The sequence below is a fragment of the Rasamsonia byssochlamydoides genome, assembly GCF_041956645.1.
Source record: "Rasamsonia byssochlamydoides strain NRRL 3658 unplaced genomic scaffold VTN77scaffold_12, whole genome shotgun sequence".
NCBI classification, from domain to species: Eukaryota; Fungi; Ascomycota; class Eurotiomycetes; order Eurotiales; family Trichocomaceae; genus Rasamsonia; species Rasamsonia byssochlamydoides.
Genome location: NW_027192395.1, coordinates 27,377 through 53,579, shown reverse-complemented (window position 1 = coordinate 53,579; position 26,203 = coordinate 27,377). Strand labels below are relative to the sequence as shown.

The following is a 26,203-nucleotide window of genomic DNA, read 5'->3' as shown; positions in this document are numbered from 1 at the left end:
GAGGAATATTGAACCAATCAATCAATACAAGGCAGTGGTGATCCAGAATGGCTGACAAAATGACTTCTGGAGCTGGAGCCAAGGACCAAAGGTACGGAGTATACGGAGTACTCCGTACAGAGTACAGTGTACACATGCTATTGTTTCAAGTTTGCTGTCCCTTGACTTTTGCCCACACACTATCCACGTGACAACTTGTAGATTTATTCCTGTCAATTGGCGTCGAACGGTGAACCGTGAATCAGAAGGGCTCTAACCTTACCAAATTCGCAGCTCTTCTCGGTCCGCGAACACCGCCAGCGCCCCGAAGCCCAAAAGCAAATATCAGTTCGTTAAAGAGAACTGGGGCAACCGTCCGAATTTTCAGTTCTCGTATGGGCTGAAGATGACACCCGAAGACATCGAGGAAGGGAACTTGATTCTAGAGGCACTGATGGAGATGGATCGCGAGGAAATGGAGGACCATTGAGGAAATCCGTCTCTGTATGGAGGGACTGGTGACTCCGACGGATCATATCTCGCGACGAGTCAGAGTGCGATTTGAGATTGTCAACTCGGTGATCATGAACCTAGCAAGACTTCAAACGAGGATTTTGAATCACACAGGTGGTAGAAATCACCTAAATATCGCATGCGACTGCTACATCACTGAATTTATATATTTATGCTGCTTGAGCCAGAACTGGCCAATCATGGTGCTGATGCTGATTTGACATCGAGAATAGTCGCTACACATGTCCAATGTTATCTAATCAATATGACCATAGATTGTCGAAATCGAGAGGCCTAGAGTTTGTAGGAAAATATTCCATACTGTCTGTCTGTGAATCTGCATACAGTCCGCAGTCATCAATCAATTCTCTTATAGTCTACTGCATCCAATGACGGCCACACTTTGCAGGGCACGGGACGCGCCCTCCCCGCGTCCCAACCTGCCAAGCCGACCAAAGAGAGTACAGTACGCCTTATTGCTCATATTGATAGCATCCTGCTGACATCGCTCTGAATTTGTAGCATCAGACCTCTATTCAGGGCAGAGCAGGGCCTTTCGACCCTATTATTCCGTGAATTGAATTTGCATCATGGTGTCTTTACGACATCGAAATTGTGGACATTCTCAAGCCTCTGACACTCAATTATTAACCGGCGGTCATCTTGCGACGTGCGGCGTATAATATATTTCTGCAGACCACAAGATAAAAGGCAATCAAACCCTGGCTCTACAGCGTCTTCTAACCACTGCCGGGGGTATCCGACGCACAGGCGTCGGACCCATATCTCCTGTTATCCTGGCAATGGCTCTGAGGCGTTCAGCTCGACTCAGTGCCGCAGCTGAGCAGAAGCCAGCCGATACGCAAGTCACAACGACGGTCAGGAAAACCAAGAGTAAGACCAAGAGAGATGGCGTTAAGGAGAAACGGAAGGTGTCCGCAGAGGATATATTCACGGAGACAATTCTGGCGAAAGCTGCAATTGACGTTTCTGAGGCCCCGACGACGCTGAAGCGCAAGCGAACCGACGAGACAGACGATGAGCCGTCCTCGAACGGTACAATGAGAGTCACTCCACCTCCTCTTGACCGTCCCGTCGAGCCTCACAGAACGAATGCCACTCTTCTTACCCCACGGGGTAGCTCCGTGGTGGCCTATCCGCCTGGAGCGAAAAGCATCTCGCCGAGCAAGACGGGGCTACCACGTCCAATCGCGACAACAGGTACTCTACTCGAAAAGGCGGTTGCCCATCTGATTGCGGTAGATCCGCGCCTCAAGCCTCTCATCGACAAGCACCCTTGCCCGCTGTTTTCGCCAGAGGGTCTGGCGGAGCAGATCGACCCCTTTGAGAGCCTGGCCAGCAGTATCATCGCTCAGCAGGTATCGGGCGCGGCGGCCAAGTCAATCAAGAAGAAATTCATTGCGCTTTTCAACGCTGACGGGCCGGACGAGACGCTTCGGACGAAGCGCTTTCCGACGCCCGCGGAGTTGGCCCGGTGCGACATCGCGACGCTACGGACTGCAGGACTGTCGCAGCGCAAGGCGGAATATATCCAGGGACTGGCGGAGAAGTTTGTCAGCGGCGAGTTGAGCACGGAGATGCTGCTCAAAGCTAGCGACGAGGAGCTCTTGGAGAAGCTCACGGCCGTTCGGGGGCTGGGCAAGTGGTCTGTTGAGATGTTTGCCTGCTTCGCTTTGAAGCGGACGGATGTGTTCTCGACGGGAGATCTTGGCGTGCAGTAAGTCATATTTCAACTGGTCTTGATCCTTTACAACGAACTGTATTGTTATGGATCTCCTCACAGAAGAGAAAAAGAGGAGTTTAGTTGGCTAATATCTATCTACTCTATCTACAGGAGAGGCTGCGCGGCATTCGTCGGCCGCGACGTGAACAAGCTCAAGGCAAAAGGCGGCGGGAAGTTCAAATACATGCCAGAGAAAGAGATGCTGGAGCTTGCCGAGAAGTTTCGACCGTACAGGTATGTCCATCAGTCTTGTACCCCAAGCAGTCCTCTAATCTAACCCGTGCTAATACTTTTTTTCAGGAGTCTCTTTATGTGGTACATGTGGCGAGTCGAAAATGTCGATATCACAGTCATGAAGAATTAATGTCCCTGAATGTATATGGCGATGGCCGTATTCATTCTCATCATCATTCCCACAAGCGCACCCAACTGTGATGACAAAAGAAAAGGTTTCACCCAGCAAGTCAGCCAGTCAGTCAGCGGGTGAGGAATGCCGGAAAGACAGCTTGCTCCTGGTTGTATATATAGTTATTGCATACCAAGGATATACGACAGATGAGGCTGTGTACCTACGGCACGTATATACGTACATACCTACTATCACTAGGAAAATGAATGCATAACAAAAGAGATGATTGATATAGATTGGTTGATTTGTACAGTACGAGTACAGGAAATTTTTCCTGGCAACGAGCAGCCGAGGCCAGTTTGAAGCGACAATGGAAACACTACCATACACTTCCCCTCATGTTTCCCGCAGTCACCGCCTCATTGTAGTAATGAACAGTCTATAATTTTGGCGTCCAGCGAACAAAAGGTTCTGTCCTCATTCGAAACGGCATCACTTCCGCTTGATGATGAGGTTGTCAAGGTCTTGCCGCTCCTTGAGTTCCTTCTCGATTTCGCGGATGATGGGGCTCAGATACTCCTTGTCCTACAGGGCGCAGAGTGTCAGTACATACATCGTCCACTGATTGTTTGCTGATGACAAGACTCGAGTTATGGTTGTCTGTTGGTACGATGGCTGTCTTGTTGTATTGGACAGTCCATGACGGTTTTGAAATCCGCGCAATGGGATTGGACGACAGCGAATTTGCGGACAGCTGGGACGGGAGGATGGTTGTTCTAAACTCACCTCCTCAGGCTTGGTCTGCTCCTCCGGGGGAAGGAGAGTGTGCGACAGAGAGCACTGATCGGAGGAGATGGTGTTAGTTCTGGCGATACAAGTTCGCAAAGGACGTGCCGGCACGTACCTGGAATGCCCTGCGGAGACGGTAGACACGGTCGTAAGCTTCCTTGGGAGGAAGACGCTTGAGAGCCTTCTGGACGACGTCGTTTTCCTCGGGGATCAGGTCATCGGCCCTGGGGATGCGGTCAGAAACGGATGTCACGAATGCGATAGATAATATTGTGAGAACATGGGGCCGCGGAGTCGTCCTGCAAGATACGGGTTCGAAGGACAGGCAAGAAGAGCAGAATGGCGATCAAGTCGTCATCGAGACTGCCTCGTCATCCGCCCTGTCGCAGCTTGGTTAATTGACAATGGAGGGGAGCGAGCCTACTTCAATCCGAGTCTTCTGTAGCCGGCAGCGTTGGTGTACCACTCGGCGATCGGCATCAGCCAGCGGTGCAGCCACGGCCGCTTGACGACGTAATTGGCAAACGAAGGAGCAGACATGATGAAGGATCCCAATCAGGCGGGGTTTGAGACCAATTGAGGGCGATGAGGTTGTAGAGAGCAGCGCGACAAAGGCCAAGCTCGAGAGAATGCCGGAGACCCGACGTTGGTCAAGACGGCGCTAGTGCGGAAAACGAAAACTGTTTGCAGCCTGAGGCAGAAAAGCTTTCCGAACGGAACGGATAGATTATGTAATTTATCTTGAAGACGTGGGTACGCGCCGTTACGAACGACGGCGATTTCCTACCGAACGCCTGGGGCCGCCGAGGATTTCCGTATCTTCGGTCTACCGGTCTCTTCTCTTCGTCGTCACTCCTCACTCGTCACCGTCACCGTCACCGTCACCGCGGCCGGACTCTCGGCCTCTCTCTACTCCCACGCTCTCGTTTTGCATTCTCCCCTGCACATTGAGTCGAACGCCAGGCCCGGATTAGGTTGGTTAGCACTGCAGTCTTCGTTGATCTCGATCTACCTCAACCCGACCCACGAGACTTTTTTCCTCCCCATTCTTCCCGTCTGACCAGCGGTCCATCCGTTTTTTTTTTTTCGATGTTGATTTTGTTCGTGAATTGGGTATGCGGCTAGTCAAGCGTTGACAACTCGTGTGCTCCAGCAGAGGAGCTGTGTCGAAAAGTGACCCCGCACGATATCAAATTCACTCATTCGATCAAACATAGCAGAAGGACCCCGCCGGAAGACTTGACAAACAACAAAAACTCTTCCGTCCATCCCAATAATACACAGACCGGCAGGGATCCTACAAAGACAAGTTCCGACTCAATTTCGCGCAGCAGAGAGTGGTGGTACCGGGTCCGGGTTCGAGCTCCCGCTATGCTCGAATCCGTGGACCGTCGGTGACCTAGACGGACAGATAGCCTGCCTGAAGCGCTGTGTCCGACAAAAGTGACAATGTCGTCGGAGCGGAACAGCGCGTCTGTGCCGGTCGCCAGCTCCGAACAGCAGCAGGTCTCGATCCACCATGCTTCTCCTGTGCAGCGCTTAATCCGTCGTATACAAGTCTACGCGGCCCAGATTCCAGATTACTATGTGACGCCCTTCTGCGGTGCCAGTGCCGGGGTGGCATCTGGCATCGTAACATGTCCTCTCGATGTGATCAAGACGAAATTACAGGCGCAGGGTGGCTTTGTGCGGAGGCGCGGTCCACTGGCGGAGTCGTCGAGGTTATACCGGGGCATGATTGGGACGGGGAAGATGATCTGGCGCGAAGAAGGCATTCGGGGCTTGTACCAGGGGCTGGGTCCTATGCTGCTCGGTTACCTGCCGACTTGGGCCGTGTACCTGACCGTGTATGACAAATCGAGGGAATTTTTCCAGAAGACAACAGGTCAGTTTTTTAAAATAGTCTCTTTGGAACGCGCTGCTAACGGGTATTTTAGAAAATTGGTGGCTTTCGCGAATGTATGCATCGGTCACAGCAGGAGCATGCTCGACGGTGGTGACGAATCCGATATGGGTGATCAAAACAAGACTGATGTCTCAGAGAGTGAGGAGGAACAATGACGGGTATGGGGTTCCGTGGCACTATCGAAATTCATGGGATGCGGCTCGCAAGATGTATATGACCGAGGGGATCCGAGCTTTCTATTCTGGATTGACGCCCGCTCTCCTGGGATTGACGCATGTAGCCATCCAATTCCCGCTGTACGAGTATTTCAAGATGGCTTTCACGGGCTACAGCATTGGCGAACATCCTGACGAAGGCAGCTCCCATTGGCTCGGCATTTCTCTGGCGACTTTTCTCAGCAAGGTATGCGCCAGCACCGCCACATATCCCCACGAGGTGCTCCGAACGCGATTGCAGACCCAACAGCGGTATCCGCCGGCCACGTCACCGGAAGAGATCACGTTTCGGGGCGGCTTAGACCAGCCGGGCGATCACGGACGGCCGCCGGGCGCCGCATCTTCGGATGGGATGCCGAACCGGCCCCGCTATAGTGGTGTCCTTCGCACTTGTGAGGTGATCCTTCGTGAAGAGGGGTGGCGGGCATTCTATTCAGGCATTGGGACGAATCTCATCCGGGCGGTCCCTGCCGCCATGACGACGATGCTGACATACGAGTACCTGCGGAAGTTGATTACGCATTTCCAGCATGAGGGCGAGAAGCATCTGGAGCAGATAAGGGCGGAGAGCGATATCCTTGTGTAGGAGTCGACAGGCGCTGATGATTTGATGCCGGATATGCCAGACATGCCAGACATGCCCTGGGGAAGGATGACATTGAAATAGAAGGGAAAACAATCTCCAACCTGGCTGGTGGCCAGTAATGCAGACTGCATTGCAGACATGCATTCATGCATCCACCAACCTACGAACGTCCTACTGCCGCTACTACGCACGTATGCTATTCACACCTAGACACTCCAATCCAATCTAGAATCTCACCGATTCAATTCGATTCTTGACCTGTAGATCAGATATTTCATTCTATCCTTGTTCATGTTCATCATAGCCACGGGCGTTTCTCTTTTCTTTTTCTTTTTTTTTATTCCCCTCTTCAAAAAAGACCTGCGAACCCGCGGAAGGAGTGCGTGGCTCAATTCGATTCGATTCGATTTGATTTTGGAGCGGTGCTGGCTGGCTGTCTGTCTGACCCTTTTTTTTTCTTCTTCTTTTTTATCTTATTTTATTTCTGCTGCTGCAATGTACAGTACTTAAATACATACATACATACAGAATACACAGATCAGATCTATTCACCTATCTATTATCTGTCTGTCTGTCTGTCTGTCCGTCCATCCACGTTAGTACATATGTACATGGTAATTAGGATTCATTTTTTTTCGAGACTAGATTGATCTGAAGGAAGGCGTTGTAGTATGTACAAAAACAGTACAATGCAGTCAGTATAGTATCATAATGCTCCCTTTTCTTTTTCTGGCCTCTTGACCAGTCACCTTAAGAAGGCAGTCCCTGAAATGAATTGATGATCTGGTGGGTACTGTACTGTACATAAACACATGCAACTAACGATAACTTCCCTTACGCCCGAAAAAAAAAGCTATCTAAATCCCTTCTTCTTCATGATCATCTCGAACCTTTCTCTCTTTCTTTCTCCCTCACCCTCTCCCTCTCCCTCCTCTCCTCCTCCAACGCCTTCGCAACCCACGTCGCAGACGTTAAGCTCGACCCAGAACTAGACCCCGCAGCAACAGTGTTGTTGTTATCTGAGGCAGCAGGGTTATAGCGCGCTTCCCGCCGCGCGGCGCGGATGGAACTGATGCAGTATGACCCCAGGAGGAGGGCCATGGTGAATGCTGCTAGGGGGGCGGTTATGGACTGGTTATAGGTAAGTGAGTAACACGGACATGGATCTGCATGAGATGAAAAGAAAGAGAAGAAAAAGGCGCTGAGCAGGAAAGAATGAAACGAGGCAAGACAAGATTCACGTGTTGAATTCGTACCTCCTCCCTCAATGGTAATGTGCAAGAACAATAATGGGAATCAAAAGTCATAGGTAGTATCAGAGGTAGGTAGTAGTAGTATGCGGGTTCAAGAATCGAGAAAACAAAAAAAAAGAAAGAAAGAAAGAATCACTATCACATGAGGCGGAAAGATACAGGAGACAGGACATGTGAGAAGGTATATTAAATTTATTTCCTTTTTTTTTTTCGTCCTGTAATGAATGAATGTTTTTTTTCCCCCTTTCAAGGAAAATCAAATCAATCGAGTCAATCGCAAAAAGTTTCGAAAGCACAGAAAATAGATTATAATGGAAAGAAAAAGAAATGCCCCTTTTTCACAACAAAACAGTAATAAAGGATGTATCATGTATGTATAGTATGTGGTGTGCGATTCTTCTATTTCTTCTACTTACCCTCGGATGTCGACCCAATGTCTTTGGTGCTTCCTGTTGATGATGTTGCTGTGCTCGGGGTGTCATTGCCATGATGGTTGTTGTGGTTGTTGTCTTTTGTGAAGAAGAAGAACGAGAAGGAGAAGAAGTTGATGATGGTAGGAAAGACATGATATTAATAATAGAACCTCTTCTTTTCTCTCTTTGTCTCTATGTGTGTTTGTCGTTGACTGATTGATCCACTTCAAAGTGGGGATGATATTGAGTGCGAGGCAAAGCAAATAACTTCTGATCTGATCTGAGCTCTTGTGGACGAATCTTCAGAATCTATCCTGATAAGATAGACTAATGCAGGATAATGATGGTCGTTGAAGTTAGCGGAGAGTAACTAGGTATGTTACATCAGGTTAATGTTCAATTATTATACTCCGTAAGGAGGTTCGCGGCTTAGTGCAGGTGGCAGGGCGCACGCGACACCAACCGACTTAAAGCCTTGCGTACTCAGGAACCTAGACAGGCAATAAAAAAATGATTTCCCCCTAAAGCCAACCATAGAGAGCGAACTGTCTAGATATTTTAGCTATGGCTAGTTGGAGGGAAAAATCGTATCTAGTAAATAAGGACTGATTAATCAATCAGTGATCAAACTACACCAGCCTAGCAAACAATATATACCTCTATCTATCAACGTGTATATGTATGGTCTATTCAATCTATTAGTCGCCAGCGAATAAAAATCTGAAAAGACAAAAAACTAATATCAGGCAAGTATATGCTTTTTCGATCGCAAAATATGAGAAATCCCTAACGCCGTCGCTGATGCCGCTCTACCTGGTGCTCGTACGACTTGTATCATCACACCAATCATCAGCATGTATAGTACAGTAGTACAGTACAGTATAGTATATACCTATGTATATACAACATGAAAAGAAAGTCAACTGGACACGCCTAGCAGGGTCTTCAGCGAAGTCCATTTCTCATACGCCAGAAGCTTCACTTCCACGCGTAGGTAGGCTGCAAACGCGGACAGAAAGCGGAAGAAGTTGCTTGGTCGGAAGATGCTGCCGTGCTGGGAAACGAGCTCCATCTGCTCTTCGAAAACGGTGCGAGTAGCATACCGTGCCAGGATCAGGAACGTACGAATAGGGCCCTGGCGAGTGTGGAGGCTCTCGTCAAGACTGCGGGCTGTAGAATGGGTCAGCTAGAGACTACTGGACGGGGAAAAAAAAAAGAGTTCCTTACTGAGATCATTCGTTTTGAGAATCAAAAGGATAATCCGGGGCACTTTGCCCAGAAGTTCAACTAACTGCTGTAGCATCCCATCTCCCAGAGCTCCGGTAATGTTATCCTTTTCCTTCTTGCTCCGGGGAGACACGATCGCCTTCTTCTCCAGGACGGAATAGTCTCGTCCTGTGATGGCACTTGCGAAGAGCGGGAAATGCTCGTCCGTAACGCCAGCCACCTCGTACGCATACTTGCGCATCCGTTTCTCGTCTGCCTCAATCACCGCGAGCCAGAGCTTGGCATAGTTCCGACGCAGTTCCTTCGGAATGTCACGGTAAAGACCGTGGTCGTATAAGATGACATCAAAGTTGGGTTTGCGACGGGTGGTGTTTTTACGGATGGCGATGTTGCCGCCATGCGGATCGCAGTGCAACGGGGCATTGTCTCCAAAAATCATCTCGTTGAATATGTGCGCCAGGGCTGCTGACACCTCATCCCGATCAATCCCGTTGGAATCGAGGAACTCGAGATCATCTGGACGGTGCCCACTGATGAATTCCATCACCAGGATCCGTTCCTTTGCCCACATCACTAGTCGGCTTGTTAGCGCATGAACTTACCAAAACAATACTCCAACCAAGATGGAGAAACAGCCTACCTTCTGGGATTACCAACGGGGCACTGGAATGCTCCCTGAAATATTCCTTCGTTCGCCTCGCGTTTTCAGCCTCTCGTCGGAAATCCAGCTCCTGCGGCAGCGACAGATCCATCTCCCGAGATAGCCATTCGAGATCATACTCCGGGAAGAATCGTTTGAGCGCAGAGAAGGTCATTCGGGTCAGTGCCAAATCCAGCGGCACCCATTCGGCCAGCGCCGGGTGCTGCACCTTCACCGCAACCTTCTGGCCCGTTTCCTTCAGCGTCGCAACGTGCACTTGGGCCAGGGATGCCGCCCCAATGGGGGTAGGTTCGAAAGACGAGAAGAGCTCATCAATGTGTTTACCTGTGTCCGCGACGAACATGGCCTCGATGGATTCGATGGACGAAACGGGACACTTGTCTTGTAGCGGAATAAATGTAGTCGTCCATTCCAGGGGAAGCAGATAGCCCAGACTGCTCAGGTGCTGGCCTAGCTTGATAAAGATGGAGCCATTCTTTTCAAGGACACGTAAGGTGCGCTCCGCGCAACGCTTGTGACATGCGCGCAAAAGCTCGGCTTCTTCCTCGGGAGAGGAGCATTTCTTGTTCAGAGTGGTCCGGTAGCTGTGAGAAACAAAATTGTCAACAATCAACAAGTAAAGCATTTGGACATAAGATCCCACGACTCACTCATTGATACACACTGCCAGCGTGCTGACTACTCGCCCCGTCCTCGCCGCAGCCGCGTATGCATGCTTGATCTCATCCGAGAACGTGAGTGCTGCCACACCCAGTGTTCCCCCCGCTGCAGCGATGATCACCGTCCTTCTCCTTGAAGAGTTGTTACCTGAACCTCTCCCTGTATCCCCTTCTCGGTAACCTGCTCTTGACAACGACGGCCCGGAGGACTGGTGCTGCGTTGAGTAATACCTTCTTCTAGAAGTCGAGAATATAGGCGAGGAGGATGGCCGCTGCTGTACCTGGCACTGGCGACATGACCACCCCCGCCAATGGTTTGTTGACGACGACCGAGAATGCGAGGGAAAAGAGGACTGTAATGCGCGGAATGAGCCGAGTCGCGGCGAAGGCCGAAGAAGTGTTGGCTTCATGGCCCTTCGAGACCGCGACACTCACTGAATAGGGTATATCTCATGAACCTCGAAGCGGAAATAACAGCTTAACCCTTGCGCAGTGTTCTATCCGGTGGCCATAATTCGGACACCGAAGTCGCTGACAGTAGCCGAAGAAAAAAAAATTGGAAGTTAGTCGCAAGACTAAACAGCAATCGAAGGGACGAGTGCGGAAGAAGACCGCAATAAATGCGAGTCAGACAGCAACAAACAACTTGGCTCTTGGGAGGCAACGACCGTAATACAGACCCTGTCTGTTGAAAGTGTTGCAAGTGGAGGCGGAATGTTTTTTACCGGGCAAAAAAAGTGGTTGTCGCAGAAGGCGGTGCCGGCTTCTCTTCGGCAGATGTCGGGCAAACAAGCAAGTATCCAATACAGTCAACCCCCGCGTGTTTCAGGCAGTATGAGAAGTCACAGATACCTCACGCCACCACGCCACCCGGATAGATGGGTGATAGTACTCATAGTTGAGGTGTAATGTGCATACCTTGCTCTTTTCCTGGTTGGAACTGTTGTACGACATGCATCTTTCAGCTATCACTCTTGTTTTCTCCTTCGGACTGGAAGGTCAGATCAACATGGGACTTCATTCAATTAGTTCTACTTCAACATTTCTAATTCCGGAGAATGTCAGAGACGTTAAAATAGACGACTGGAGCATCACAACATTTAGAAACCCGAAAAGAACTTTTTAAAGAGGAAACCGCCCAAGGGAAACCCGAGAAATTATCTGTCCAGATTCCATCCTGTGCAGGACCACATGAAGGAAGCGATCGCGATCCATCGTCATCATTATCATTATCGTTTGCATCCCATCTTAACAAGGCTGTCGAACTCTTGACCAATACCTCGGTTGGCTTCAATGAACAAACACCAAATATTCGATCAAATGAGTGCCTGACAAAAGAAGATGGCTAAACCAGACCGTGAACCCAAGCAGCGACTCTGAACCCTGAGAATATCCGTAGGAAAAGCCGTACACCCATGCCTAATGCGCCAGTGCCATGCTATGCAAGAGTCACTGTCCAACACATGTGTTGGCAGCCATCTTGTAACGTCCTAAGAAAAAGCTCCTCGAGATGTCCTATCCACGGAGCACAATATGGATAGAAGAAGAATAAAAGAAGGAAAGAAAGGGTAGATCACGACCATTGAAGATCCGTATTGGTCTGTCGTCGACGCCGATTGATCGCCGACGGCGGGCGTGTAGAAACATTCGGAGATCTGGCATCATCCATGGGCAGAGATCCAACTTGAGATAGTCGATTGGACGTGGTCCGTGGCACTCGGTTCCTTGAAGCTGCAGAACCCCCGCTTCCGACAGAAATCATGGATGATGTGCTACCATCTCGAGTATGGGGCCGTAAGGGAGGACCATTGAGTCCATTGCGCAGGTGTCGTGGGCTGTCCCGCACATCAAAAAAGCCTTTTGATTGACCAGACCGATTGGCCTGGGGGGTAGATGGCCGGGGCGGATTCGGAATTAGACTTGGGGATGTGGTCGATATACTTGTCCGCCTCATGAGGGGCCGTCGCTTTGCACTCTGTTCGCTAGATTTGATGAGTTTGCCGGCCATATCTCGGACAAGAATCGCCGGATCCTTCTCCAATTCCCTGATGGCGTCCAAAAGGCCGTATCGCGCGAGGAGATCGCCCTGTTCGTCACTCGAATCGCAGATGCTAGAAAGTATGCGGAGCAGATTCAATCGGACAGCAGCTTTAGGGTGATGAAGTTTCTGTCCGATCCGAGCAAAGAGATCGGCTCGAGCCAGGGTTGATGCGATCGGGGGGCTCAAGCGCAACAGCTTCTGGAGAGGCTCAAGAAGATTCTCAAAGGCATTGGCCTTGGAGATTGTCACACATTTGACGATCGCATCAGTGAACGAGTATCCGTCAGGACGGTCTTCAAGAAGATGTTCCTCGACTTTGGCGGTTTCCTCTTGGAGCCTAATCAATGTTAGATGGCTGCACCTTGGAAGACCTTAAAGGACAAAAAAAAAACATAGGAAGACAGCGAGCACATACCAATTGAAGATCGCATCCAGCGCAGTGACTTGCCAATAAGGATCGGAAAGGAGCGAAATGTAGAACGCCAAGCCATTGTTACGCCATAGCTCGCGACGACCAACTTTCCCCGACTGTGCCATGTCGCAGAGAATGGGAAGCGCGAATTCCTTAAGCGGTCTCTCAGTCTTGACAATCTTCTGCAGGACCGGTATAATGCCGTTCAATGCCGCATCTTCCTGCCTAGGCTTGCTGAGGCGGCACAGGTTGTAAATTGTATTGAGAATCTGATTGGAGACCTCCCGGAAATGGGGTTGTTTCATGGTTGATTTCAGCAGTTCCGTGAGAACGTCAATAGCGTTGGAGTTCTGCAATGAGTCAAGCGTTGTCGATAACATGGAGAGATTCTTGATGAACTTCAGCATGGTAATCTGGTGGACTGGAGTCATTCTTTTCAACTCCTTGAGTACTCCTGGAAGGAAAATCAATATGGTCAGGGAGTTTCCTCTGGCATAATGTGATTAGACATGTGACTTGACTTACTATGCAGAACAGTCCTTTCTGCCACCATCTCCTTGACATGGTTCTCAGCCTGAGAGAAGATGTAGAATATGTTCGCAATGCGACCCTCGATAATTCTGGCTAGCTCCTCATCTTCATCCAGCACCCTACTGAGGACTAGAGATAACGGATCTAGCACAGAGTTGCGAGACAAAATCCTGCAAAAGTCGTTTTTTGGCGTGGAACCCTTGAGAGAAGCAACAGTGAGCTTTCCTCCCTCAGTCGATTTGGATACTGGACTCACCTGTAGCTCAAATACGCTCCAGATACCATTGACCCCGATCAGGACCAGATCGCGTTCATATTCGTAATCATCTTCCAGAAAATCAACCAGAACGTTAAGGCCACCGGCGCTGACGAACATCTGCAGGGTGAGAGTCGATGATTGATACATTTGTTGAACAAAGGCAGCAGCTTCGAGCCGGATCTCGCGCGGATACTTCTTCGAGGCGTATTCGTTGATAATAGGAATCCCTCCCACAAAACACAGATTCTCCTGGATCTCATAGTCATTGTAGATGATCGCGTTCACGATCTTGAGCAAGTTGAAGATCACATCTCGCCGGCGACAAGTTTCAAGAATCTCCAAGATGGGAAGCATCCCATGGGCGCTGATGATGATACTCTTCGTCTCTGGCAGGTCACAGAAGATGGCCACCAGCTGTTCGGAAATGTCTGCAAGAACATCATCATCTTGCGACGTCTTCAAAGAAGCCACGAGACCTTCAACTTGATTCCGCAGACGAGCGTACTTGTCTCGAGCGATGTTGGCCTCGAGGTCCATCTCGTCAAAGCCTTCTTCCAGTTGAGCAAAAGGGTCATCCTCATCGTCCTGATCTCCCAGCCAGGAGTTGTTAGACAGTCTTGAATTCAGCATCAACGTGCTTCGATCCGAGCCGTCCTCGCTATCCGGCGTCTCCAGGGCACTCTCATCAGCGCCAAGGATGTCCGAGAAATCCTCATCGGTTTCGTCTTCCGCAAATTTTTGGATCTCTATTGCAGAACGGCTTCGTTTGATCGAATTTTGCTTCCTAAGCTGAGGCTGGCGATGCGCGTTGTTCTCTTCAGACTTCGAACTACGAACGGACTCCTTCGCATTGGGCAGTACCAGCCTCGCAGTTTGAGGAGCGTTACCATCCATCTCCTAGGCAGGTGTAAGACTCGGTCACAAGATAGTCCAGGAGGAACATAACATTTACCTGAAACACGCCTAACTTCCGTTCCAGAACATCGTCGTTCGCAGCAATCAGGTCAGAGTAATCCTCGACCGAACTCTCCTCATAAAAAGCTGCCGGCCGTGTCTGGCGAGTTGGTCTCATCGGTGGAGCAGCAGCTTGGTTCAAGATGGGAACGCTTGAAAGAGCTGGGAGTGCACTCTTGGATTGTCGATGACGAGAACGAATTTTGGGCTGCGAGCTTTCTTCGGCGGACGACTTCCGCTGCAAAGGTCGAATAGTTTTAAGAGGATCCGACTCACTAGGCTGCAACGGACCCTTGACAGTGGCCTCACCTTCTCCTAAACTATCTGATACGTCTCGCAACGCTGTCCCATCAAGAGATGCAAATGCCTTCAGTCTCTCCGACGAGAGCATTCCACCGAAATGATCGTGGGGCCTCAGATGTGGTAGCTGGAGAGCGCGGGGAGAAATCTCGGATGCGAAGTCCTTATCCCAATTATCATCCCCCGAAGTATCCGGAGAGCGGAACCGATCAGCGGTGGCTTTAGAGATTCCACTTGCCGATGAGTTTTTCGGCGGTGTCGTGACTGAGTGCGTCGAGTTTGTTCGTGCATGGCTTGAGTTATTGGGGTCCGACCTCAGAGGCCTCCTAATCGAACCAGGGTCCGGAGATCGGAGAGCCTCGTTCCATTCCTGAACGCTCTTGACTGCTTCCTCGTACTCTGTCGACTTCTTCGGGACTACCTGGGCATTGACAATCCAGGGATGTTTGAGCAGTTTCCGAGCCGATACCCGCAGGTTAGGATCCTTTTGAAAGCACTGCATCAAGAAGTCCTTTACTGCCTATGAATTTATATTAGACATGCCATGGGCGCCAGGACTAATGAAGCACAGGGAAAATAGATACAACTTACCGGCGACGCGCCTTGTGGGAGTGGAGGATGATCATCGTTAACGATGCGAAATAGGGCAGGCAGAGGCTGCAGTTTGTAGTAGGGGGGCTTCCCTTCCAGTAATTCGATCACCGTACACCCAAGACTCCATATATCCGATGCCGTTGTTGCACCTGATAGCTCGATGACTTCAGGGGCCATCCAATACGGAGTACCGACTACAGTCGACTCGCGAAGCCCTGTCGTACGGCTGGCCACGCCAAAGTCGGCAAGTTTGACCAGGCCTTCTTTGGTGGTGAGAATATTTGCTCCCTTGATATCTCGGTGGATAACACCCTGCTCATGGAGATATAAAAGACCGTTCAGGACCTGGGACATATACAGTGCGACCAGATTCTCTGGGAAACGACCGAAGTTCTTCGCGATGGAGTGTAGCGAGCCATTTTCGCAATATCTGGTTTGGTTAGCTTCACATCCAAGATAGAATGGAACTTGAGGAAGGAATACTCCAGGATGATATTCAAAGTATCGGGAGTTTTGACGAAACCGTGATACTTGACGATGTTTGGATGCTGGAAAGGAAAACGGGGTCAGTGTTTGACTCTGGTGTCATTACATCTCCCAACTCTTGTTAGTTAAGATCTTACGTCCAAGTTTTTCAACAAATCAATCTCGAGCTGTATAAACGAAGCACATTGTCAGCAGGCGGCTCTTTTGAGGTTGGGGCACTTGGTATGCGGCAGCGTACCATAATCACTCGTAGCTCGCTTTTGGGGAGGGCGGCCAATTTAATTTGTTTCACAGCGACAGTCTCGCCGGTATTCCAGTTCAATGCCCTGTAAACGGACCCGAATGCACCTTTACCCAAGCAATCCCCCAATTGCTTCAGTATTGTCAGCGGTTCTCGTTCTGACAGGGTCCTTCCCAAGGGAGTGGTGCTGTCGACGCACATAATCCTTCAGCTCTGCAACATCCTTGGCGGATGACTTTGACGATTTATCCTCCTTCTTAGTTGGGCTCGTTCCTGAGCTCGCTGGTCGAGTCTTCGCGGGAGTCCCAGGGGTCCGGGACTGGGGAAGGTGATCCCCACTCTCGTTGGAACGGTGTACCATGGTTGAGGTTGTGGGATAGCCGCAAGGACTGGCGCCGTCTGGTGTCAAATCAAACGAATGAGAGCAAGGATTAATGTGTGAAGACAGCTCAGTGCCGAGCACGCAAGAAGGATCTCGGAGGATGAAATGGAGGAAGAGGAGGGGTGACGGTGAGCACGCAGGGGTTCGGACGGCATGTCAGGTGGAAGGTGGAGAGAGAAAGATCGGATGAGAAACCGTCCCACGTTTGATGGCAGGCTGCAGTGCGAACGCAAAGAGGCTGAGGAAGAGAAATGGCAGTGTGATGTGAGACGGCGGGGGTTCAGCTGTTTTGTACTCTATACAGAGATACAGTATGCGAGATACGGGCGAGATCCTCTCTTGGGCGCCCGGGTCACGACATATTGAGAGACGTGCTTCTATTCAAGGTCCATGTGGATTGTTAGCGAGATTGCACTCATCTGAAAAAGAAAAAAAATCCAGGAAACAGGGGAAAGCAGAACTCACTGTCTGTCTCGTGAACAAGGAATTGTGTCTGCGAACACCACAGGCCAGGCCAAATTGGTGTGTCTCCGCAAATGCGCACTGGCAGGGATGACGCAGGCGGGATCATTTGCTGATTAGCCCCCACAACAAGCCCTAAGAGTCTTAATATGGGCAGCAGCTTTTTAAATGATTTTTTTTAAGAGGAAATCAACTCAAGTGGGCTTTACAATTTTTTTTAAAAAAAATAAAGAGATTAGACTCTGTGCAGCAGGATGCATGCACATGCCTTGTGACCTGAATTGTTTACCTGACTACATCATTGGCACATGATCTTGTTCTGAGAAAATCATAGACTAAATAGATCTGTCCTTCTATTTTAATTAGTATGATAGCTCATGGTTTCATCATAGAATTCTGGTTGAATGTGACACAATGTGGGTTATGTCTACAGTACAGGTCGCTTGTCGCGCAGAAGGCGGAGAACATCAGAAACCAGGTACAGGCTGCCGGCAATCACTAAGGGGCCTCCATCTGCAATGGTGGACGCCCAGGTCATGGCGCCCAAGATATCTGTATCGAAATTTTTCACTGCAGCAATGCCCTGGATCGATTGAACGTACCCAGAAAGATGGGTGGTGTCTGCCGCTCTTACCCATGGCATCCCGTCAACGGGCCCAAATCCTACGACCGCAACATTGTCTCCCGGCCGTATCAAGGGCTCGAGGATCTCAGATATATTCTTGCCATGGGAAGCGGCAACGATCCAGGTCACCCTCTGTCCAGATTGCCGTAACCTTCGGTCGACGTATTTGCCGAGTACGTCCGCGGACTGGCCGTTGTGAGCACCATCAAGCAGGACCGGCTCCTCGCGTGCCACGAGGGGCCTCAAGGAGACCTGCTGGAGACGGCCAGGCCAGCGTATATGTGATAGAGTTGGAAGCAAGTCCTCCGCCTTCTTTTCTGGACGGATCTGCTCAAGAGCCTTTTGCAGCGCTGCCACAGCGCAGCTCATGTTTGCTTTCTGATGGGGCTCGAGATCCAGCTCTTTGAAGAGATGAGCCAGCTCAGGTATACGCTGACCCATCGTGTCGGGGTGTGCGACAGCCGCATCGATCCCTAACTCCCGGATCCGAGATTGCAGCACATGGAGCACTTCAGGTGGATTGGTCCCATCAATGACACAAGGGACCCCACTCTTCAAGATGCCAGCCTTTTCGCGGGCGATCGCTTGGATTGAGTTGCCCAAGAACGCTTCATGGTCGAGCCCAATCTTGGAGATCACTGACACCAAAACATTGGACAATATATTTGTTGCATCCAGGCGACCACCAATCCCCACCTCCACGACTGCAACCTCAACACGCTCGCGGTTGAAGATCTCGAAGGCTGTCGCTGTGAGGAGCTCAAACTCAGTCGCCCCCAAACCAAGCCGTTGGTCTCGCTGTTTTACCTGATCTTCGACCTGCCGAAAAAGTGACTCCTGAACGACCTCTTCATCGATGGTGATGCAGTCCCAGCGATCAATCAGATGGGGTGAGGTGAAACGGCCGCAACGGACCCCGCCGGCAGCCAGCAGGCCGGATACGTAGGAGGTGATGGAGCCCTTGCCGTTGGTGCCAGCGACATGGATGGCTTTCCACAACAGCGGCGACTGCTGGACGAGACGGGAAATGCGGGAGAGGCCAAGCTCGATCATTCCTCCGGGTGGGTGATGTGCTTGAGGTCAGCGGCGGGGCGGAGGCGTGCAAGCGTTCGACTTGGCATGGCTTGCGAGCGACTGGGAAGTCTGTCAACAGAAATTCGAATTGAGCAGTTTCAATGCAGTAAAAGGGAGGCCACCTTAATGCAATGGATCCTTTTTCGAAATCAGCAGGCCAGCACCATTGAAGGTCCTGCAAGTTGAGAAGCCACGATGTGCGTAGGACAGGGATTAATATTCTCGGGGGATTACGAGAATCGAGATTCCCGATCTGCCCATCTCCGTTATCGGGGTGTTGTTGCCTGAACTTCACCGCCTGATGTTTCAGGAATCAATGTGATTATTTTGGAGATAGATCACGTGATTGATTTACTGTTACCGCCAATGCTGTATTTTGACACAACAGGCCGGGAATCACTGGTCCTGACCAGGTGGAAAACAAGTCAGATACTGCGACAAGAGAGTATTCATACAAAGTGTTGTTGCCACGGTCATTCTATCTTTGTTATTATTGTTATTGTTGTGGTGTTGCCTCACGTTCTGCAATCTAGACAAGCTCATTGGCGCTCGTCGTGTGGCATTTCGCGGGTCTCCAGTTGCCTCTCGAGTCTCCAGTGCCAGCTGATCTCGGATCTCGCGCTGATCAGTCTAACCACCAATAGCAGCAATGCGACTCGGTCAGAGTCTTTCCCGCCTCCTCTGAGCCCTCTCGCGCGCGGTCCCCCCGTTCTTCGTCTCATTTTGCCTCGACCTTTTCCTCCATAAAATTGCCCCCATTCGATTATTCTCAACAAACATCGACAATCCCCCCAACCGCCCTCTCTTTCCTTACCTTTCCTCCTCTGGACGCGTCTCTTTATCGAGGTCGCATATTTTTGGGGGGTTCCTGTTTTTTTTCCTTTTTGCCGTCATCTGATCTGAAACTTATTTGCTGGCACCATGGGGCTTCCGTAAGTTGATCCGGTCCGCGCTCACTCTGGCGCCTGTCGTGTATTTGTTATTGCGCGCCGCCAGCGGCTGCTCAGAGCCTAATGGGCCACCAGAAATCATGCAAAGGATGTGGTCGCCAACTGACAACCATGCAGGATGTACCGTGAACCCTCTCCTGCAGGGCCAAAGAGTGCGCTCAAGAGCGACCCTTCCGCCCATGCACGCTCCTCTATCCGTCGCCAGGGTGCAATCCGCTATCGCCAGTCACGCGCCACTGGAGGCAGCTTCCCTTTTCGCTCGTCTCTGCCTCGCCAGCTCTCTGACGAGATCTATCGCGAGATCGAGCGAGAATCCCAGAGCACTAGGCGCCAGACACGGTCGCCAGATGACGCGCTCCTCGACTTGACCAGTGGCCTCACGGATTTTGCTAGACGAGAAGCGGGTCAGCGTCTCCTGAGAGATACTTTGCGCCACAGCCAGCCGGGTAGGCGCCTGAGAATCCCGCGAGAGTCGACCCTGCGCTTTGAGACTTGGCCCACGAGCGCCTTGCTAAACCGTTCCTCTTCCGGGGAAGATGCAAGCAATCGCCAAACACCTGAGAATCTCCCCTTTACTCCGCGGTTTGCACCCGCCTTCGCGTACCACAGCGAAATCTCGTCGCAGCCGCATCCTGATGTGGCCCCTCCTCGACCAGACGCGCCGTCTGGTGAAGAGGCCCCAGGGCCCCAGACTCGCTTGTTGCGACGAGTTGGAAACCGGTCTGTAAGCGAGGCCAACCAGCACGCAGCTTCGCGGCGCTCAGAGATTGACGGCCTGGGTGACCGCCAGCGGAGCTTCAGCCCGGAAGACGACCCTTTGAACGATACCTGGGAGACGCTTCTCACCACAATCACCCCAGACGTGCATCTTCCCAGTGCTGATTCCTCCTTCACATCGACAGCTGCCTCGGCTTCGACCAACCAGACACGGAATAGCAGCTCAACTCGCTCGGGCAATACGTCACAGACGCAGCCAACATCTCGGAGTTCGTCCACCACGTTGCATATGATCCTGGACCCTTACCCGGAATTCTTTAACCCTTGTGACTTTCCCGACTTTACGTCGGACTCCGACACAGAGGCAGAATGGGATCTGGACTCTCGTTCATCGGCCGCTCTCCGACGTCATCGGGCTCGTTCCCGTCTACTCCAGTATGCGTCCATGTTTGGCTCTACTCAAGACAGTCAGCCACCAATCCCCACACTTCCCTCCATCACATCATTGCTTTCTCGAGATCCAGCTGCGGACCTTGACCTCCAGCAAATGCAGGCTATTGTCGAACGGCTTGCTCGCAGGGAGGATATTCCAGAGGACTGGTGGGCGGCAGCTGGCTTGTCTCGCACCATGGGCCGCAGGCTCGGCGCTGGTGAGGACTCTCCAAACCCGACCACCGATAATCCTGGCAACGCGGTCGGCGGGACATCATGAAGAGGAGGCCATCAAGTTATTGCGCTTTTTTTTCCCCCTTTCAAATCTCCTGGCGAGATTGTCTTCCGGAATGTCATGGGTTTGATACGGGGCTAGCATATCATCTGTGGCGTTTGGAAACGGCGTTGGGTTTGATTCATTTTCATGGGCAATTCAGTTCGGCAAACTCTGATCGCGGGATCTGTACTATTTTCCTGTTATTTTTTTCCCCTGTTCGATTCTCTCTATACTGTACGATTTAGGGGGAAGTGAGAACGACTTCAAATTCTGGTCTTCACACTAGCGTTGCGTTTACATGCGTATATCAATATCTGTTTCCCGCTTCTCTCTCTCTCTTCGGAGAGGAGGATGGACCGGATTTAATCGACAGGTTATGCTTTCTTTTCTCTTCTATGTTGTTATACAGCCCTTTTCTGCTGTCTATTATCATTGCCCTTTTTTCCCTCCTTGCCGTTTGATATGCACAAAGCATGAATGATGGGCAGCTTTGCACATTTTTACTACCTTAATAATATAGTGCTAGTTTCAGTGACTGGGCCCGGCACGCCAAAAAATAATATATTGAAAGAGTCGAGAATCTAACCACACCCTGTTTATTTCATCCAGTCATCCCTACTTCAGAACAGTTGTCTTATAAATGGTACTTCCTGAGCCGAAGGACATTATCATGCTGGTGAAGGCTTCCCTTCCAGCGTGAGTGCATTGGCACTCGCGCAACTTACGATCAGCTTCCAGCTTCTGGGCGAACTTGCTGCTCGCGCAGATTTCTGGACCTTTCAAATAGAAGACATAAATCGGGACGGTGACGAGGAAGGCCAGACATCCCAAAATCGTGCTTACGTCATGAGTTCTCTCTTAGGGCTACTTCAACACTTTCTTCAAAGGTTTACACAGCCCTGCCCTCCATCCTCAACTAATCTATTCCTATCGTCCAGCCGCACCGTGGAAATACAATTACCAACCACACGAGATATTATGGCAATCGCAGTGTTGAAGCCTGAGGGTTGCCACAGGGTGGATCGGATATGTTAGGGTAGGCACTTGTCGGGATTTGCCCTAAACAGGATATCGGACGCCCAAAGGCGGCTATTTGTCGCTGTACGCTTGAGTCCGCAGGCGTTTGTCGAGCCATTGCGGATATACCTGTTGTACAGCCATCTATATACGGGACTATCCCACCGGCCACATCCGTTCCTGGATTTTGGTATATGACCGGACGACCGCCATTACTGGCGCTGAATCCCGAGCCTCCGAGAGGGCACAGGTGTAGCATGTGAGGCAGCGGAGACCATGAAGATACATTGCATGATGGACATGCACTCTGATGAGGCGATGATGTATCGACGTTTTCACTCTGTTCTGAAGAACCAGTTTTTCATTTCAGCTGACAGATTAGGCAATCACCATATAGACTCATCCTTTTGGTCCATTTCCAACGTCAACTTGAACGTCGAAGTGACAGATTTGCTCCCCATGCCTGCTTCTGCGCTCAGAAAAATGAGGAGAATGGGACTGAAAGAAAGGAAAGCGTCTACAGTAGGTGCAGGAGAAATGATTCAAAACCGCATTGAAGTGTTCTGTGTACACTTAGCAGGATTAAATAAGACGGCTGTTGTGTACTCCGTATATAGAGCAGGAGCAAGACATTAAAAATTTTCTCTCAATAGTTGACCTGGAGCTATTCCCCAAAGAGTAACTAAGCCGTGATGCATGGTTCACGTGAATTTTTCCGTGACACCCCGCGCCCCGCCCGCATTACATAACAATGCACTTCCATTCCCCGCATTGTCCGGAGATTAGGTAAACAGTATGGAAAGAGCCATCCCAACCTCCACGGTGCGCTTTCCGAGTCTGCTCATTGATTTGGAGAAGTCGATGACCAGGCGTATTCTCTAATTCGAGGAATCACCCACGAGAATTGTGTCTTCCACTGGTCATTATCTCGCGTGACCCGAGTCAAGGTTGAGGTGCCAGGCCCCACATCTTTGATTACAGCGTGTTTCCCCTGTGATACAGTTCGGAATCTGGTGTTTCTTGATCTCCGTTTTTCCCTACCGTCCAAAGTACATACATCACAGCAAAATGGAGGAGCAAGTGGAGAGACTGGTGAAGAAGACTTGGAGTAAGTTCACCTGGTAGCAGCCCAATAATGTTCCAACTAGCCAGACAACCTTGCATGGAAGCAAGCAGAAAAATGCACATTTGCATGATGATAATCGGGGCTTACAGAGACCATCGGAGTGTTCACTGTTGACGCCTTGATTGCTAGCGAAATTCCTCTTGACGCCGTCGACGGCCCGGTTAATGATCGCCATCAGTGGCATTCCGGGCTCGGGTAAAACGTCGCTGGCAGGGGTCATGGTCGATCGCATCAACAAACTCTACGCTCAGGAGCACCCTACTCTCCCACCCGTTGCCACCTTTGTCCCCATGGACGGATATCATCTCACGCGTGCGCAACTGGCCGCCATGCCGGACCCGGTCTACGCTGTCGCCAGACGCGGTGCTGCCTTCACATTCGATCCAGACAAGTTCCTGCGGCTGGTGAAAGTACTGCGGGAAGAGTTGACTCCAGAAACGCAAACCATTTATGCTCCCAGCTTTGATCACGCGGTGAAAGACCCTGTCGAGGACGATATTCCCATCCCGCCCACCTCGCGCGTCATCTTTTTCGAGGGGAACTACCTCAGCTTGAACAAGGAGCCGTGGAGCACCGCCGCAAGATTGATGGATGAACTTTGGTTCGTCGAGGTGGACTTTGAGACTGCCCGGAAGCGATTGATCCATCGACACGTCCAAGCAGGGATTGCGAAGGATGAAGCCGAGGCGGACAAGCGGGCGAGGGAGAATGATCTGGTCAATGGGAGAGAGATCCTGGATCATCGGATGGAGGTGCAAGAGATTATTATCAGCAAAGAGGATAGTGCTTGGGTGCGCTAGCTTCGATTTGACACCAGCAGTCAACTATTCTCCTAAATCCCCTGCGATAATTTATTTTCTTAGAATATTATTACATCAGCGAATTAGGAATAGCATTGTGGTTATTCAATTGCTTTTGCCCTCCAGTAGACGTGATATTAACTCAGTTCCAATTGGTAGGAATTCCAGGTTTCCAGGGACGGTTGTTGTCAGCTGTGCCATAGAGAACGTTGATAGCACTCACACACTCATTATGGTCTCATCTCAAATTACTATAATATTAGAAAACGGGAAAGGTGAAAATAAAAAAAAAACTACAAAAAGCTCACACCCCCCAGCTTTTCAGCTGGGAGAGGGTGCTACGGAAAACCCCTGCGCTGTTGGGGGGCAGGCAGGGATTTTACTGACAACTGCGTGTCTCGAACCCGGGACCCCCAGCGAGAGAGGAGATTGGATTAGGAAGGGCGGAGCGTTGTTAACGCTTGAGCTAGGGGCCCCAGGTTCTGTTGGAAGGGTAACTGTTGTTATGATACATGTACCGGTGAACTCGTCTGACTGCGACCTACTAATCATCGTCAATCTCTCATCTCCTTGGCTGGACCTTGGTATTCTTCTTCTTGGTCCTTTCTACTGATCAATTGAAGATTGTGGCCCTCAGCTAGGCTAGTTAGTTATTTCTTCTTGTCATTCTATAACTAAAGCATGAATACTCCAAACAGACAAGAGTTACCTGATGAGGTATGTACTGTACCTTGATACGTTGATATGCTTAGGTAAGCGACTTAGATTGCGGAGGGGGCTAGTGCCTGGCGCTATCCCTTTCCTGGTTAACCACATCTCAGCCTCTCCCAAATTAGCCCGCCCTACCCCCGATCCTGACAAGATCGACGCTCCAAGCGTCCCGACCGAGACAGGCTGGTCAGGCGCTCCCTTTTCATTTATTTCATCCTCGTCCTCCCTCATTCCTTCAATAACCATTTCTCTCCTTCACCCATCATCAGCCACCAATTCTGAGCCATTCTTGTCACTCCTTTCGAGGAACTACGTTCTTTACCATAGTCATTCCTTAGCACTCCTTTCGTTTCGCGGTCGGTCCTTCTCATCCTTTTCCAGCTTCGTTCTCTCGCCTCTATCCCACGACTACCACTTGTTTCGTTCCTCCATCGATTTTTTGTTTGAAACGTCTGTTGTGAAACAATCTAGTCACCATGTATATCGCCAAGTCGACTCTGCTTCTCTCCTTTGTGGCTCTCTGCCGCTTCGTTGTGGCTGATCAGACTCCTGCATGCTTGCTCACCGTTGTCGGGTACGTCCGTTGTGGAATTGATCTATTGATGCGTGTGACAAAATTCCCTGACTGTCCTTTCTGACGTTCACTACAGGAACCAGCCCAATCCGGCCGACCTCTCCGCTATCTGCGGTAGCGCAGCCTCCCAGGTTGAAAGCTCGATCAAGAGCGAGTGCGGTAACAATACTCAAACTGCCTTGCAAGTATTCTCGAGCACCTGCTCCGCTGCCGGATATAAAGTTGGTACGTTTGGACTGTGTTCAATTTTCTCGCTCTCGGGAATTCCCAAGAAAAACTGACCGCGGTTCTTCAGTTGATGCGACGGTTACCACTTCGGATGCTTCTTCTAGCACTGCTACTTCCAAGCCGACCGGATCTACCTCAGCTACCGCAACTTCCGGCTCTGTTGCTACCGGCTCTGCTACTGCATCTTCCACTGGCGGCAGTGCCACCGCTTCGACAGTGCACGGTGCAGCCCCGTCTAACCATGCAGGTTCCGCTGCCGCATTTGCCGCCGCTGTGTTTGTTGGAGTCGCCTCTCTATTGTAAGATCGAACAGCGCTGGTCTGTTGAAACTGTGCGATAGAACAAGAGTTGGATTTACACGAGGTATTCGGACTTTCTTCGTTTGTCGTTATTTATTTTGCTACACTATCTGTATTTCTTGCTCCTACCGGTGGCCAAGTGATCGCAGGAATCGATATGGCGGTGCTCTCGGGGCTGCTTCGATAACAATAGCATTGCATGCTACACGGAAATCTCATCCACCGCTTTTTCAATCCTTGTCATTTTGTGTGTACCACGTGCAAGTATAGGGCGATTCATAATATACGATGTCTAAGCGTAAAAAATCGCAATCTTGCTATGATTGAGCGTCTCTTCTGTACACAAGCGTGTAGAACCAAAGTCTATTAGCAATCCAAATCCCGATGTCGTATGCCGTCAAGGAGGAGATTGGACGA

The 26,203-nt window shown here is 50.5% G+C and overlaps 11 protein-coding genes across 11 annotated transcripts; 6 read left to right on the top strand and 5 right to left on the bottom strand.

Moving 5' to 3' along the window:
* Positions 1–47: 47 nt before the first annotated feature.
* VTN77DRAFT_1151 (uncharacterized protein) lies at positions 48–469 on the top strand (the record flags this gene model as incomplete). The annotated part of the gene is made up of 2 exons (XM_069416852.1): positions 48–91; positions 274–469. 2 exons carry the CDS (start codon positions 48–50, stop codon positions 467–469), a joined length of 240 nt encoding a protein of 79 aa, XP_069280105.1.
* An 826-nt stretch (positions 470–1,295) lies between these two features.
* On the top strand, positions 1,296–2,600 carry VTN77DRAFT_1150 (uncharacterized protein; the record flags this gene model as incomplete). Its single annotated transcript, XM_069416851.1, has 3 exons — positions 1,296–2,230; positions 2,348–2,470; positions 2,537–2,600. 3 exons carry the CDS (start codon positions 1,296–1,298, stop codon positions 2,598–2,600), a joined length of 1,122 nt encoding a protein of 373 aa, XP_069280104.1.
* A 477-nt stretch (positions 2,601–3,077) lies between these two features.
* Positions 3,078–3,914, bottom strand: VTN77DRAFT_1149 (uncharacterized protein; the record flags this gene model as incomplete). The annotated part of the gene is made up of 4 exons (XM_069416849.1): positions 3,078–3,170; positions 3,372–3,425; positions 3,490–3,598; positions 3,799–3,914. 4 exons carry the CDS (start codon positions 3,912–3,914, stop codon positions 3,078–3,080), a joined length of 372 nt encoding a protein of 123 aa, XP_069280103.1.
* A 909-nt stretch (positions 3,915–4,823) lies between these two features.
* Positions 4,824–6,081, top strand: VTN77DRAFT_1148 (uncharacterized protein; the record flags this gene model as incomplete). The annotated part of the gene is made up of 2 exons (XM_069416848.1): positions 4,824–5,259; positions 5,312–6,081. The coding sequence occupies 2 exons, from the start codon at positions 4,824–4,826 to the stop codon at positions 6,079–6,081; spliced, it is 1,206 nt and encodes a 401-aa protein (XP_069280102.1).
* Positions 6,082–6,960: 879 nt separating this feature from the next.
* VTN77DRAFT_1147 (uncharacterized protein) lies at positions 6,961–7,822 on the bottom strand (the record flags this gene model as incomplete). The annotated part of the gene is made up of 2 exons (XM_069416847.1): positions 6,961–7,212; positions 7,751–7,822. 2 exons carry the CDS (start codon positions 7,820–7,822, stop codon positions 6,961–6,963), a joined length of 324 nt encoding a protein of 107 aa, XP_069280101.1.
* Positions 7,823–8,666: 844 nt separating this feature from the next.
* Positions 8,667–10,704, bottom strand: VTN77DRAFT_1146 (uncharacterized protein; the record flags this gene model as incomplete). The annotated part of the gene is made up of 4 exons (XM_069416846.1): positions 8,667–8,917; positions 8,975–9,547; positions 9,615–10,219; positions 10,286–10,704. The coding sequence occupies 4 exons, from the start codon at positions 10,702–10,704 to the stop codon at positions 8,667–8,669; spliced, it is 1,848 nt and encodes a 615-aa protein (XP_069280100.1).
* Positions 10,705–11,867: 1,163 nt separating this feature from the next.
* Positions 11,868–16,473, bottom strand: VTN77DRAFT_1145 (uncharacterized protein; the record flags this gene model as incomplete). Its single annotated transcript, XM_069416845.1, has 10 exons — positions 11,868–12,672; positions 12,751–13,201; positions 13,273–13,477; positions 13,535–14,434; positions 14,490–15,311; positions 15,383–15,815; positions 15,869–15,933; positions 16,009–16,038; positions 16,110–16,244; positions 16,312–16,473. 10 exons carry the CDS (start codon positions 16,471–16,473, stop codon positions 11,868–11,870), a joined length of 4,008 nt encoding a protein of 1,335 aa, XP_069280099.1.
* A 910-nt stretch (positions 16,474–17,383) lies between these two features.
* Positions 17,384–18,634, bottom strand: VTN77DRAFT_1144 (uncharacterized protein; the record flags this gene model as incomplete). Its single annotated transcript, XM_069416844.1, has 1 exon — positions 17,384–18,634. The coding sequence occupies one exon, from the start codon at positions 18,632–18,634 to the stop codon at positions 17,384–17,386; it is 1,251 nt and encodes a 416-aa protein (XP_069280098.1).
* A 942-nt stretch (positions 18,635–19,576) lies between these two features.
* VTN77DRAFT_1143 (uncharacterized protein) lies at positions 19,577–21,034 on the top strand (the record flags this gene model as incomplete). The annotated part of the gene is made up of 2 exons (XM_069416843.1): positions 19,577–19,587; positions 19,723–21,034. 2 exons carry the CDS (start codon positions 19,577–19,579, stop codon positions 21,032–21,034), a joined length of 1,323 nt encoding a protein of 440 aa, XP_069280097.1.
* A 2,082-nt stretch (positions 21,035–23,116) lies between these two features.
* Positions 23,117–23,974, top strand: VTN77DRAFT_1142 (uncharacterized protein; the record flags this gene model as incomplete). The annotated part of the gene is made up of 2 exons (XM_069416842.1): positions 23,117–23,156; positions 23,304–23,974. The coding sequence occupies 2 exons, from the start codon at positions 23,117–23,119 to the stop codon at positions 23,972–23,974; spliced, it is 711 nt and encodes a 236-aa protein (XP_069280096.1).
* Positions 23,975–25,161: 1,187 nt separating this feature from the next.
* VTN77DRAFT_1141 (uncharacterized protein) lies at positions 25,162–25,790 on the top strand (the record flags this gene model as incomplete). The annotated part of the gene is made up of 3 exons (XM_069416841.1): positions 25,162–25,259; positions 25,336–25,484; positions 25,555–25,790. The coding sequence occupies 3 exons, from the start codon at positions 25,162–25,164 to the stop codon at positions 25,788–25,790; spliced, it is 483 nt and encodes a 160-aa protein (XP_069280095.1).
* Between the last annotated feature and the right edge of the window lie 413 nt (positions 25,791–26,203).